Genomic DNA, 13533 nt, shown 5'->3' on the forward strand with positions numbered 1-13533 from the left:
TTATTTGAGTTGAGTGGTAAGGCAGACCACCATGTGCCATTTTATGTGCCTTGGCTCTTGACACACAATGTATGCACACACCATTTTAGAGGACGTTCCCTTCTCACAGCCAAACACTCCTTTCTCATGAAAGGCCCTCTTGCTGGAATCATCATGTCACAGAGTTGAGCACCAGTGGAGGCAGCACCAGCCCCTGTGGAGAGGAACGCAAGACTTTCTTGGGCTTCTGGCTTTTCTTAGGCCAGCAGGAGGGGCCCTGGAGAGCAAACAGACAGATGGTTCTTTTCCAGCTGTGGCTGCTGCTGCTGCTGCAACCTTCTGGGGCTCTGAGCAGTAATCCCAGCCTGGGGGCGGGGAGGCTTTTGGTTCCCGGTCATCCCGGATCAGCTGAGAAACTCACTGTGCAATCATAGGTATTTTTAGAGTTGAGCGTGAGCTCAGTATAAAATGAGAGATATAAAGAGGAGGGGAGGGGAGTCTTCTTCCCCCTCCCTTTAATCTCCTCCTTCCAGTGGCTGAGCAGGGACCAGATATTAACCCAGCACCTGACCCACTTTGCCGTCTGCCACCCGTAGAGTTTGTGTCGCCATTCCTGCGCTCAGCACAGAGTGCAGAAGAAGAATGCTCAGGGAGGAAGGAGAGACCCAGGGTTTTAAGTGCATGCTTTGCTTTGATTGTTGATGAAACCGGTTTCTTTCTTTCTTTTCAAAGTATGTCATTGTGAATTTTATAGCGAGGAGCTTAAACATCATTCTAATTAAGTGGTTTATAAAGAAGCAATTACAGTGAACAAATGGGACTGGCAACGTATTGACTGTTGCTGTTCAGGATGCCAACCAGCCAGGAACGTCTCCTTTCAGGATCCCCTCCCCACCTCTCCTTCCAGAGTCAGCTGGCATTCTGTGCCTGTGCAACATGTTCAGGTCCCATTGAGTGGTTTTGGGTTTCTTAGGGCTTTTTCCACCTAACATTTTGTTTCGGCAAATCCTGCGGTTCCCTGAAACCTACAAATACCTACCTCTTGTGTGGATGGTGCTGTATTGGCTACATAAGGATCCATCTGTGAAGACTTTCCTATTAGCATATACTGTATAGGATAAATCAGTAAAAGAGGGGGAGATAGGGCAGGATGGCTCCAGAGGAGGATGAGCAGAGTTGTAATGCTTCAGCCATGGCTGACCAAAATGGAAGGAGTAACATCAGCACACCTGTGTTTCATGTGCACTCATTCACACTCAGTGTTAGGGGGCTTTTGGTGCACCTGGATATGAAGCCGGCTTCCAGGTTAGGTGGAGCGCAGTGGAAGGATTGGCTGAACTGCACAAGCAGCCTGAGCTTGTTTCTTGGGGTGACAACATTTATAAAGGTGCCAGTGAAACAGTGTGCAATCTGAGCATTGCACTCCTGTACTCTTTACAACATGGTGAGGACTGTGCCCTGCAGCTGACTGGAGTGGCCCAACATCCTGGGCCCATTTACATGATTATGTGCATGTTTAGCTTCTCATAAGTTTGCAGGACTGTTGGAAACCTTTGTGCAGTAAGTGTGACGTACATCAGTCCTAAATAGTATGACAAGCATTACACTGGAGGACATCCTTCTGCAGCCTAGATCTGCTTCTCTGGTAAAAACCACTGGGAAGGTGCTTGAGGCCCCTGCAGAAGCTGCGCTTTCTCTTCATGTGCCCTAGAGGAATTGCAAGGGCATTAAAGGTACTGACGAACCCTATCAAAATCTTCATGCAGATGTGCCTCTCTAGACAACTTACTGCACGGCACACAAGAAAAGATGGATTAAGAATTGCCAGTGGGCCTGAAAGATAAAGGGATTTAGGATTTATCTAAAGCCTCTGTGGCAAGAATTGCATGCATCTGTGAGAGAACAAACCAGGGAAGGTGTCTAGGTGTGCTCCAGGTGGCAGCACTAAGGAGGGCTCACCATTGCCATTGCTCAGGTCCTTCTGGGTGAAGTGCCAAAGCACTACTTGGCAGGGAAAACATGGGCAGCTGCAGATTTTGCCAGTGAGGGAGGTCTAGAGTTGCTCCAGACCCTAATGAGATAGAGGCAGGATCCTGCCTCTTTAAATAGCTGTGGCTTCCCCCAAAGAATCCTGGGGGTTGTAGTTTAGGAAGGATGCCGAGCACTGTTAGAATACACCCTTTCTCCTCACAGAGCTACAATTTTAGTCTGACTTAACTATCCATTTTTCTTCCCAGTGAACTCTGGAAATTGTAATTCTGTGGGAGGAATAGGCAACTCTTAACAACTCTCAGCAGCCTAAACTACAATTCCCTTGACTCTTTGGGGGAAGCCATTACTGCTTAAAGTGGCCTGATATTGCCTTAAATGCATAGTGCAGATGGGGCCAAAAGGCCCAAAATAGTGGAGTATCAAAAGCCCAGAAGGTCTCCACACTGTTGGGGTTAATGCTCAGATTGCTATACACTTCTCTTTCTCTTTCTACTGCAGGAATGACAAGAAGTGGTGTTAGCCGAGTTTCCCAACCACCACCACCTTATCCTCCTGCTTTCTACCTAAGTCCAGTATAGTTGTACTTATTTGAAAACAAGCATCAGGAGATATGCTGACTGTGGCAGGATCCCAAAGGATGCTTTGAGGGTTTACTTATACAGGTATATATCATTGCAAAGAAGCTGGTAAAATGTGGGTTGAATGAGGTAACTGTTAGGTGGATTTGTAGCTGGTTGACTGACCAAACCCAAAGAGTATTCCTTAATGGTTCCTTGTCATCTTGGGGGAAAGTGACCAGTGGTTCTGTCCTGGGCCCATTGTTGTTCAATGTCTTTATAAACAACTTTGATGAAGGAATTGAGGGGATGCTCCTCAGATTTGCAGATGACACCAAACGTAGCTAATGCTGCAGAGGACAGAATCAGAATTCAAATTGACCTTAAAAGATTGGAGAACTGGGCACAAGCTAACAACATGAATTTCAGTAGGGACAAATGTAAGGTTCTGCACTTAGGCAGGAAGAACCAGCTGCAATAATATAAAATAGGGGACACCTGGCTTAGTAGCAGTACATGTAAAAATGATCTAGGAGTCTTGGTGGACCACAAGCTGAACATGAGCCAACAGTGTGATGCAGCAGCCAAAAAAGCTAATGATATTCTAGGCTGTATCCACAAAACTTTAGTGTCCCAATCAAGGGAATAGTATCATTGTGTTCAGACCATACCTGGAATACTGTGTCCAGTTCTGGGCACCACAATCTAGAAAGGTGGTTGACAAGCTGGAACTTATGATCAAGGTTGTTGACAAGCTGGAACGATGATTAAGGGTCTAGAAGCCAAGCCTTATGAGGAACGATTTAAGGAGTTGGGTGTGTTTAGCCCAGAAAAGAGGAGACTGAAAGGAGGTATGATTGCCATCTTCAAATATGTCAATGGCTGTCACATGCAGCAAGCTTGTTTTCTCCTCCTCTGAAGGATAGGACTCGAACCAGTAACTTTAATATCAGGAAGAACTTTCTAACAGTAAGAGCTGTTTGATAGCAGAGCAGGATTCCTCAGGAGACAGCGGACCTTCCTTGGAGGTTTTCAAGCAGAGGTTGGATGGTCATCTGTCAGGATGCTTTCATTGTGATTCCTGCATTGCAGGAGGTTGGACTAGATGATCCTCAGGCTCCCTTCCAACTCTACAATTCTAGGAAGGCTTAAGCTTTACCCAGAAAGCTGATGTTCTGAATTTGTGGTAGGATTAGAGCTCAGTATGGTCCACGGTTCCCTGCTTTACAGCAGTTCTCCAACTGTGTCCTTTCTCTCTCTCTCTCTCTCCTTTGTGTGTGCATTTGGAGGGGGTGGGGCAAAATGTTCAGAATGGGCATGCGTTTTTAGGGAACATTGTGTGAGCTGAAGTAGTTACTTAAGGTTTAATGACGCCAACAACACTGTGGCTCTTTGGAAGAGGAAGCGGAAACCTGTGGCCCTATACTCTTCTCATCACACAATAGCGCTATGGAGGTCCTTTGTCTCCTTCTGTTGTGCTTGGTGCGTATTTGGTGGGTGCAAGCACCTTCCACAGCTCATCTTATGTTCTTCTTATAGACAAATTAATGGAGGACAAGGTGATCAAGGGCTACTAGGCACAGCGGCCATCTTCCACTTCCACTGTCAGAGCTTAAGGCCTCTGAAGGCAGAAGGCCCTTGTGCTCAGGTCCTGTTCTGGGGCTTGGCACAGGCATCTGGTTGGCCAGAGGCTGGACTAGGTCGGCCATTGGCCTAATCCAGGAGGCTCTTCTGATGTTCCTTGCTTCCTCCTTTGTTCCCTGAAAATTAGGGAAACTGAGGGATCTTTTTTCTGGACTTTTGTACTCTTGATGATTCTTTGTGCATGTTTGTTTAATTTGAACAACCTCAAGTTACACCTCAAGGACCGCCTCTCTCCATATAAACCCTGAGATCATCCTCTGAAGCCCTTTTCTGTGTGCCTCCTCCACACGAGGTCAGGGAGAGGCCTTTTCTGCAGTGGCTCCCTGTTTGTGGAATGTTCTCCCCAGGGAGGTTTGGCTGGCACTTTCATTATACATATTTAGGCCCCAGGAGAAAAGGTTCCTCTTCAACCAGGCTTTTGGCTCAGTGACAGCCAATGTCCCTTTAAATGTGTTGTCAGAAGGGGGGAATAATTTGTTTCTGTTCTTATTTTTATTATGTCTTTTGTCTTTTTCATATTGTAATTTTGTGTTGTGAACCACCCTGAGATCTACAGGTATAGGGTGGTATACAAATGTAATTAATTAATTAATAATATAACAACCTAAACATTATATCTTGCCTTTATCTGTGAGGGAGAGGCCTGGGGAACCTGTGGTCCTCCAGCTGTTGGGGGACCACAACTCCCCCCCCCCCCATGACTGGCCATCTGGCTAAGGCTGGTGAGAGCAGCATTGCAAGGAGACCCAGAGAGGCCACAGGATCCACATGCCTCGACCACAGCCATTCTTTGTGGCTTGTAGCATTATTTCATTATTTTGTGGATTGTTCTAAGCCTTTAAAAGCAATTTCTATTGTCTCCATTTTCAGTGGCTTACCTATTTAACAAACTGTGACCATGACTCTGTAAACCAAGGTAATGCTTTAGCTTTATCAGATCTGTATCAGATGTGGCTATGAATTGCAGTTGTGTTGAGCTCTAAGATTACTCTAAGCATAGTGGGGAAAATGTATGATATTACTCCTGATTCTGCTCCTTGGGATCTAAAATGGCTGGTTCTTGCACCACAGTTGCAAATCCTGTACTTACAGGAGGGGTTTGAACCCCTTTTGTTGTAGCTAAGAAAACATTCCAGATAAAATTACATATGTATCTTCACCTTAATGTAATTAGTCTACCACCAGTTCTGTTCTCATGGTTAGAGCTCCTGGATCAGAATTACTGCTAATAGATACTGCTTGGGTCTATTTTAAGGCAGATTAGTTAATCCACAGCATGCTTGAAGCTTGATTCTCTGGTCTCCCCTGCATGGCAAACAAGCTGATCTGACGAGGCAAAAGAGCTGCTATGTGCAGAATAACACCAGCACAACAAAAGACCCGGGAAACTGGACCAGGGCAGCAGTGGTGTGAGGCCCCAGCAAGTGGAATTGGAATGACAGAGAGACACAGACAGAATGGACCCTTCACAGGTGCCATCCATCAGGAAATTATCCTGCCTAGACCTATTGCTAAGCTCTTCCACAGCTCCCCTTCCTTTCAGGCAGACAAGATTGTGTCCTCTGTCAATTAGGGAGGAGCACCTGGATTTTCCATCTCATACACCAAAACACTCCAGCTCCTCCCAGCTTTTTGAAAGGCTGTTCTTGCAGGCATTTGTTTCTACATTAATGATACTTTGCTGTTGGTTACTGATGATCATTCTGCTTACCAAGCCACCCTTGTCAGGCCACAGTTGGGAGGAGGCAGCTTCAAATCCCCCCTCAGCCATGAATCTCACTGAGTAGCCTTGGCCAGTCACTCTCCGCTAACTCCCTCACAGAGTTATTGCGAGGATTAAACTCGGGGGGGGGGTGAGTGTGGAGAACCACATACAGAGTCTTGAGCTCCTCAGACAAAACGAGGCATATAAATGTAATAAATAAATGCTGAGCAGAGGGCAAAATCTACCAGAAATTCGTTTTGTACAAATGAACAGGAACTGCACAAGAGGTACTGCATGCTTCATTGTTTGGAAAACAACATGACAGGTATGTGCCAACAGCAAAATTAAGTAAATGAATAAATCTGTTTTCAGTAATCCTAAGAAGACATGTTAGCATCATCTCTCTCTCTCTCTTTCTCTCTCTCCACATACATAGTGGATAAGAGACTATTTCTTCAAATACTGATATTGTTTAAAATAGTTATTGTGCTTGTTGTCTGCAAATGCTCCAGGACATGTGTGTAAGAATGATTTTTTTAAAAAGCCCTCTCCATCTTTTATTGGGGAAAGGATCAAGTATTTCTCCAGAATCTGGATTTGTTCAAATCCACACAGCCAAGAAGGCAGTCTAGATGTGCCACTGGTTATGAAAAGCTTTAGGAATACTTGAAGGTGAAGGTGGGCAGCTTCCATAAGAGATGGGAGTCTGCAACCTCTCTCTCTGGGTGAAGACAGAGGCAGTGTGAAAGCAGAGCTCACAACAACCTCTCAAGCTGCAAGGTGAGCCCATCTTTGAGACCCAAATGACAGATGTATAGACTGATGAATCAAATACTGGCTCAGAAGTCAGTGTTGCAGGGATAAGGACCTGTCAAACCTGCTTGTTGCAAATACAGACCTCCAGTTGTTGCTGGACTCCCACTCCCACATCCCAGGGGACATGTTGACTGGGGAGTTCAATGACACCTGGACACCAAAGATTCCCCACCTCCGATATGCATAGATAGTGCTATATAAAGAAATGATCTCATTTGCCTGCTTGAATGCATTGCACTTAAGTGAACCGGCCTTGCCTAGGAAAGCTCTTTTTCAAGCATGATTTTAAGGAGCAGCCCCAGATGTCCTCCCCAAATATTAAAGTAGGTTAGGTAAAAGCTGTGTAGCGCTTCCCTTCTTGCATGAAGGAGACATTTTTGTTTCAGAAATTTGGACTGGAGATTGCACTAAACCATGTGCTGGGTTTCCCACAGCCCTGTGACTCCCTTGGCATAGAGCAGGGCAGGATGTGTCCATTGCCCACTCCTGGACATCTCCATTCCCGCAGTCCCCTATATGTTGGGGGCTGAACTCAATGAGTTTCTCTGCATGATCTAGAACCCAGAAAGATCAGGGTTTTAATAAATTGTGCTGGGAGTCTACTTGAGCACAGCAGGCTCCCCACTGCAAACAGCCAGTCCCTAACCCGTGGGGGAGGCCACAGGCTCATGTCAGATCTCTGCTTGCACAATGGAGAGGAGAGGACAACGGAATGGGGAGTTCAGGTGACAAGGATGTTCCAAACCAGGTGGAAGTGTGTCTTTTTTTCTTTTCTTTTTAAAGCACATATATCATTGGGTTCCAACAATCACATTTTAATCTTGAGCTTTTGGACACCTGCAAAATCTGTCTGGGACTCTTGACACATGTGAATATCAGCAGTCAAATTTGGGACATTCATTGTATCATATAGAAGAGAACCTGAAAGCTTTTTTTCAGCTTGGTGGCACATTCCCCCATAGGCAAACTGGGGCGGGGCAAGGGGGTGCACGTCTGTGGTGAGAGGGGCAATGAATGTGACTCTTTCATACAGACCATCCCAGTTTTCTTACATCTCTCTATCCAGGCAAGCAAAAGGCATCATTACAGTCCACAGACACATTCCAGGGAGGCACGAGAACTGGAGGAGCAGAGTGGAGGGCCAGTGGAGGGGGTGTCCTCAGGGGCAGCGGCCTTGGGAAAGTCCTAGGGCCCAAACTGACAGGCCTGGCCACTAGGCCTGAGGTCCCCACTCCTGGTATGGAATGTCCTGCTTAATGGCAATGCAGAAGCTTTATTATAGAAGCTGGCTGCTGCAGAGGAAGTGGCAGAACATCATTTTATCTTGTGGCTGGTCCCAACATTAATTCTACTTGAGATCAAAAGGCCAAGGAACAAGGTAAATGTTTCCCCCCTCAAGTCTTACAATCTGTTCTCCACCATGTGAAATGAGCTGCTTGGACTTCCATTCCTCCCCCAGCACAGTGTTGTTCTTTGACACTTTCCTATCTGAGCCTGAGGTGTGTGCCTCTTGTGACACCACTTTAACAGATGCACCCTGTCTTTACATCAAAACCACCATCATTTCCAGGATGCAGCCCTTTGCTTTTTCCATGCCTCCTGCCAGATTGCCACAGTGACTGTGGCATGTGGGAATGCCAGCTGAGCAGGTAAATAAGAGCCTGGCCTGCTCCTGTGCTGTTAAGGACAGCTGGACCTGTAGCAGCCTGCCAGCAAAGTAGTTTACCTCTGAAATGTGGAGAGGAAGCCTACTGCTACCGCCACAAGTTCCTTCTGTTGCTCTTACTGCTGGGACAGAGTGGGGGGGGGGGTAAAGCAAGATGGGGTCCTTGTTCCATACTTCAAAGCACTCTGCATTAAGCAGCTCAATCCTGCTGGGACAACCAATCTAAAGACTGACAGATAGTAAAAAGTGGGAGAATTTGCTGTTATGGATATTAAATTTTCATACCTTTATTTTTAGATATTATGATTGATGTGGAAATTGTGCAATTTGGTTATGCACTTTTGGTTGTGTTTCATTTATTGTTTATAGCTCCTTTTGTTGTGTTTGTAATTATGAAAATCTTTTCATGATGTAAGCAACCTTGAGCATGGCTTTAACTACGGAAAGGTGGCATACAAATAAAATTATGATAATGATGATGAATCCAGCAAAGAATGGGAGGAACAGAATGGGCAGCCTCTTTCCCAGCCCGTCTTTGGCCCACACAGAAGGTGACTAAGTAGAGGACTTGGACTCACCCATTCTAGCAACTTCACAAAGCCTAGAGGCTCCTTGAAGATCCGGAACTGCCCGACGGCCACCAGCTGTGAAGAGAGAAAGGACAAGTTTGGCTGAGAAGCTGCTGCCTTGGAGGAACTGCCTAGGGACCTAGGAAGCTGCCTTCTGCGGTGTTCCATCTATGTCATCACTGTCTGAGCACCAGAATTTCTGGCAGAGGATTCCCAGCCTCATCTGGAAATGCTGGGGCCTGGATTCAAATGCTCTCCCACTGAGCTGTATATGATGCTGCTGCCTTCTAGTGATCAGGGCAAGTCCCGTCTACTTCAGTGAGCCCTCCAGGGTCACAGGCTATCTGGCTATGCTGGGAGAATCCCAAAAAGGATCTGAGTGCAACTGTGGAGGCAGTTCAAAGCGTCTGGAGCACACAGGCTGGTGAAGACTGATCTATCACAAATGTTCTCCAAACAATAATCAACTTGGTTACATTTTTCACATACAAAAAGGAATTTGTTGCTGGAACCCCACCGGCAATCGGGCACAGATCGGCAGGAATTCAGCTAAGTTGGAATCATGCCTGAATCATGGCACTACCCATATCCCAGAAGTCCTGGCCTTCACTGCATAATCAGCAGCATCAAGGAAGGGGAGGTGATAAAAACAACATAGCCCTGAGTCTGCTTTGGGCCCAAAATACCAAGCCACCAAAGAGGCTGCCTCTTAACTGCACTGGCTTTCCAACTAACCTCCACCAGTAAGGTAAAGGTAAAGGGACCCCTGACCATTAGGTCCAGTCGTGACCGACTTTGGGGTTGTGGCGCTGGGGGCAAATGGTTTTATCCCACCTTGGCACAGTTTGAACTGAAGCATTTAACCTTTCCCAAATCACAGAGATGCAGCACATTTACCAGCTCTCAGATGAAACTCCCTTTCATGTCTCTGTGTGAGTCTCTGCTCTGGTCTGTCCCCTTTTAATCAGTGACTCATGAGGAGAGATAAGAAGGTGAGCTCCTCTTATGTGCTCTAAAACCAAACCTTTGCACCTTATGTTTATTTATTTTGACAATTTCTATATCACTTAATTAGAGTTGCTTCTAAGCAGTATACAGGATATGGAATACAATGGGACAAAAAATGTGCTGACTATAAAATCAAGAATCCAATTAAAAAGCCTGTGGAATACAGAAGTCTTGAATATTCAGTCATTCTTACCACCAATATCTAACACAGCACTTCTCTAATGTATCACATCTTAACCATATCACACATAACCTCTTTTGGACTCAAAGACAACAATATTTCCTTACCAAAATAACTTTGGTTGCTAACCTGTTAGCCTTTTATTTGCCTGACCAGTGAAGCTGAGTTTTGTCAGGTAACCACCAGTGCTGGTGTTTAAAAAGCCAGTAATATCCGAGCTCAATCTCTGGATTGATTGGCTTTGATTCTATCTGTCAGATTCCACCCAATGATCCACCAGCTTCCTCCTGGGTTAGGTAAAAAGGTTAAAGGTAAAGGATCCTTGGATGGTTAAGTCCAGTCAAATTTGACTATGGGGTGCGGTGCTCATCTCACTTTCAGGCTGAGGGAGCTTGCACTTGGCCAGAGACAGCTTTCCGGGTCATGTGGCCAGCAGGACTAAACAGCTGCTGGTGCAACGGAACACTGTGACAAATGCACAAGGAGACGCCGTTTTCTTTCCCACCGCATCTACTTGCCCTGGTATGCTTCAGGTTAGCCCTTGACTTGGCCATATTTTCCTCTGGCTATCTCCTGAACTTTGTCCACACATGCCCTCAAGGAACAAGTAATTTGATTCTAATACCACCGTAATTGAGGCAACCACATACCAAGCACTATGCCATCATAGCCAAAGCAGTTGGAGGGCACCAGGTTGGGGAAGGCTGCCACAGAGAACTATATCCTCTCAAAGACCACAAAAAGCAAGGCAAGATGCATCCTCTACCCTGACGTTTCTCTTGGCGCAATTATCCCTGCAGGACACCCATGAAAAAACCAACTTGTAAGAGAGATCAGTCTCTCCTCCCTTGCACAACACAAAACACTCTGCGCTTCTGAAGGAAGCAATTCACAATCTACTGAAATAATACTTAGCATTTCCATGTGTTCATGCATTTTATAAAAGTAATGCTTACAACAACTATGTAAGGTAGGCCAGTGTTACTGTCCCCATAGCACAGATCAGAGCTGAAGGAACAGTGATTTAATTAAGCCACCTCGAGAGTTGATCTGTTCTGGGATAGGCTGAAACAATATCCATCCAAAACAGCAATTCTCCATAAGGTTCTATGATCTGCACACTCCAGTGGAGGGAGGTGAAAGTAAAATGAGCTACAACAGTAGCACCACCCACATAAACCATAAACCCCTTCTCAGCCTCTACCCACAAAAACGTCACCACTAACTTCAAAGTCTGTGCATCCCATAGCCCCACCATGCATCATCTCTCATGCTTATATACTGGTTCACAGTTGGCAAGCTCCATTCTAGTTATGACACACATATCCCTGATTTGCACACTCAGAGGCAATGCGACAACACTGCCTACGCACTTCGCCCAAGACCCAAACTGTCCTCCAACCACCGGTCTATATTTTCTCCTTGCAAAACAGAGCAAAAAACTCTCTTGCCCATGAGCAATTAACACCCAGCTCATGACCCAGCACAACGCTGCACCTGCACAAAATCATCCCTAACCCTAAAAAGACATTCAGAACAACCCATCCTGGGCACCATCACCAGTAACCTCAGTTAGCACCCCTGCTTTACATCTATCACGCTCCCCTGAGAAAGTGGATCTAGTCAGAAGCACAGCTCACAGTTCCCCATCCCAAGACATAGTTAACATAGCGGAGTCAGAGGCTCCTGGACACCCTTAAAGGGCTGCACACTTTTGCCTCTCTGGCTGGGCCAGTTTGGCAATCAAACACACATCAAGCAGTTCCAAATCTGAAATCATAACACCTTAAAGCACACAAACATTAACACATGTTTAAAAGACAAAACAAGCCCAACAGTACCAAATTTAGGTACATTCTATCTACCAGATGCTGCCCAAACCCCAAAACAGCTATGATTCACTGACCAAACGCCTTTTTGAGGTTTATGGAGATGTGTTCTCTTTTTCCTCTGCTATGTGAAATTTCTAAGTGAGAAAAGCGAGAGTGGGACTGTGGTCCTAAGCACCCATATATGGGAGTAAACCCTCCAAAATGCAGTGGAACTTACTTCTGGGTAAATGTGCACAAGACTGAGCTGTGAGAGTCTTAATGCAAAGAAACTGCCCACACCCTCTTCAGGATCTGAGTCTCTCACCAACACAACACAAACAGACATCTCAACTCCCCATTTCTGGACTCTCTCCTTACCAAGCAGTTCTGCAAATGGCCACCACCAGACACCCCACCCCACCCCTCAGACTCCTTGACTAGCAGCCCCACTGTAAAGCCAAAAGTCCAGCCTAATTACTGGGTGCCCCGTCCAGAAATTCCCTCCCCAAACATGAATGCCACCTCCCTGTGCTCAACTTATACATCACTGCACCTCCTCCCCCAGGCCAGCTGCCCAAGCGAGTGAGCAGCAACCCCCGCAGCTCCGAAAGCGACACCCCCATCCTATGCAAAATCCCCCCCCCCCATGCATCTGACTGCGGTTGCTCTGGGGAAGAGTCGTGAGAAGACGCCCCTCCGCGGCATCTCCTCCTTGCCAGCCCCCTCGGGCTCGCAGCACGGGGCGGCCAGACTGCACCCTCCAACCTTCTTGATTGCCCGACAGCCGCCTCCCACCTCGTCCTGCCACAGATCCTGGAAAAATAAGTGAAGAGAGCCCCCCCCCCGTTCCCCTCGCTGCCCCCCCCCGCTGCGCCTTGAGGTTCTTCTGCAGCCATATTGATGCTTCTCGAACACCATCTGCCGCTGCAGCAGCCGGGGAGGGGGCCCTTCTGCCCGACGCCTCCCCGCCGTGAAAGGCCGCCCCCACCCCTAACCTGCACTCCCCCCCTTCTGTTGCAAAACAACTCCACGTGCCCCCCAGCCCTCGCCCACCCCAACCTGCCTTCCTGCCCCCCCCCCGCAGGGTACACTTGCTGCGGCCCGCATAGCCCTCCCCCCCCCCTTTCTGCCGGCGGCGGGTCTTGCGTGGGGGGGCAGCGATCGTCCTCCCCCCCCGGCCCTGTTTACTGCAACGGAGAGGATTCCGCCCTCCCCCCCCCCGCGTCCTTCGACTCCCCAAGCGCCGTCCCCCCGGGCGTAGCTCTACTGCATCGCCCAGCCATTTTCCTTCCCCCCCCCCGCCCGCTTTCCGATCTGCTGCAATGACCGACGGCAGCATCTTGTCGCCTCGCCGCGCCGACGTTACTGCAGCCCCCTCTCCGAAGCCACTGCGGAGGAAGAAGCGGGGGGGGGGGGGCCTCCAGCTATTTCGAGGGCATTTTCATCCCAGCAGCCTCCGCCCCCCGCCTTCACTGCAGCAATTGCTCCGCAGCCCCCCCGCCCTGAGCTCCGCGCATCTGCCGCAAATCGCGGGGGGGGGGCTGGCTTAGCCCCCCCGTCAAGGGGCTCCTGCCCGCGGCGCCGCGCCGGCCCCCGAGCAGCCTT

The 13533-nt window shown here is 47.7% G+C and overlaps 1 protein-coding gene across 1 annotated transcript in view; it reads right to left on the reverse strand.

Annotated features, from left to right (window-relative positions):
• The window catches only part of SYP (synaptophysin), a 28599-nt gene that overhangs the window by 14927 nt on the left and 139 nt on the right, over positions 1-13533 (reverse strand). Inside the window, exon 2 of the mRNA XM_083719723.1 lies at positions 8938-9003. Coding sequence (XP_083575849.1) covers positions 8938-9003 — 66 coding nt within the window. The remainder of the gene's footprint in view (positions 1-8937; positions 9004-13533) is intronic.

The sequence above is a fragment of the Podarcis gaigeae genome, assembly GCF_964106915.1.
Source record: "Podarcis gaigeae genome assembly, chromosome: 17".
In the NCBI taxonomy this organism is placed as follows: Eukaryota; Metazoa; Chordata; class Lepidosauria; order Squamata; family Lacertidae; genus Podarcis; species Podarcis gaigeae.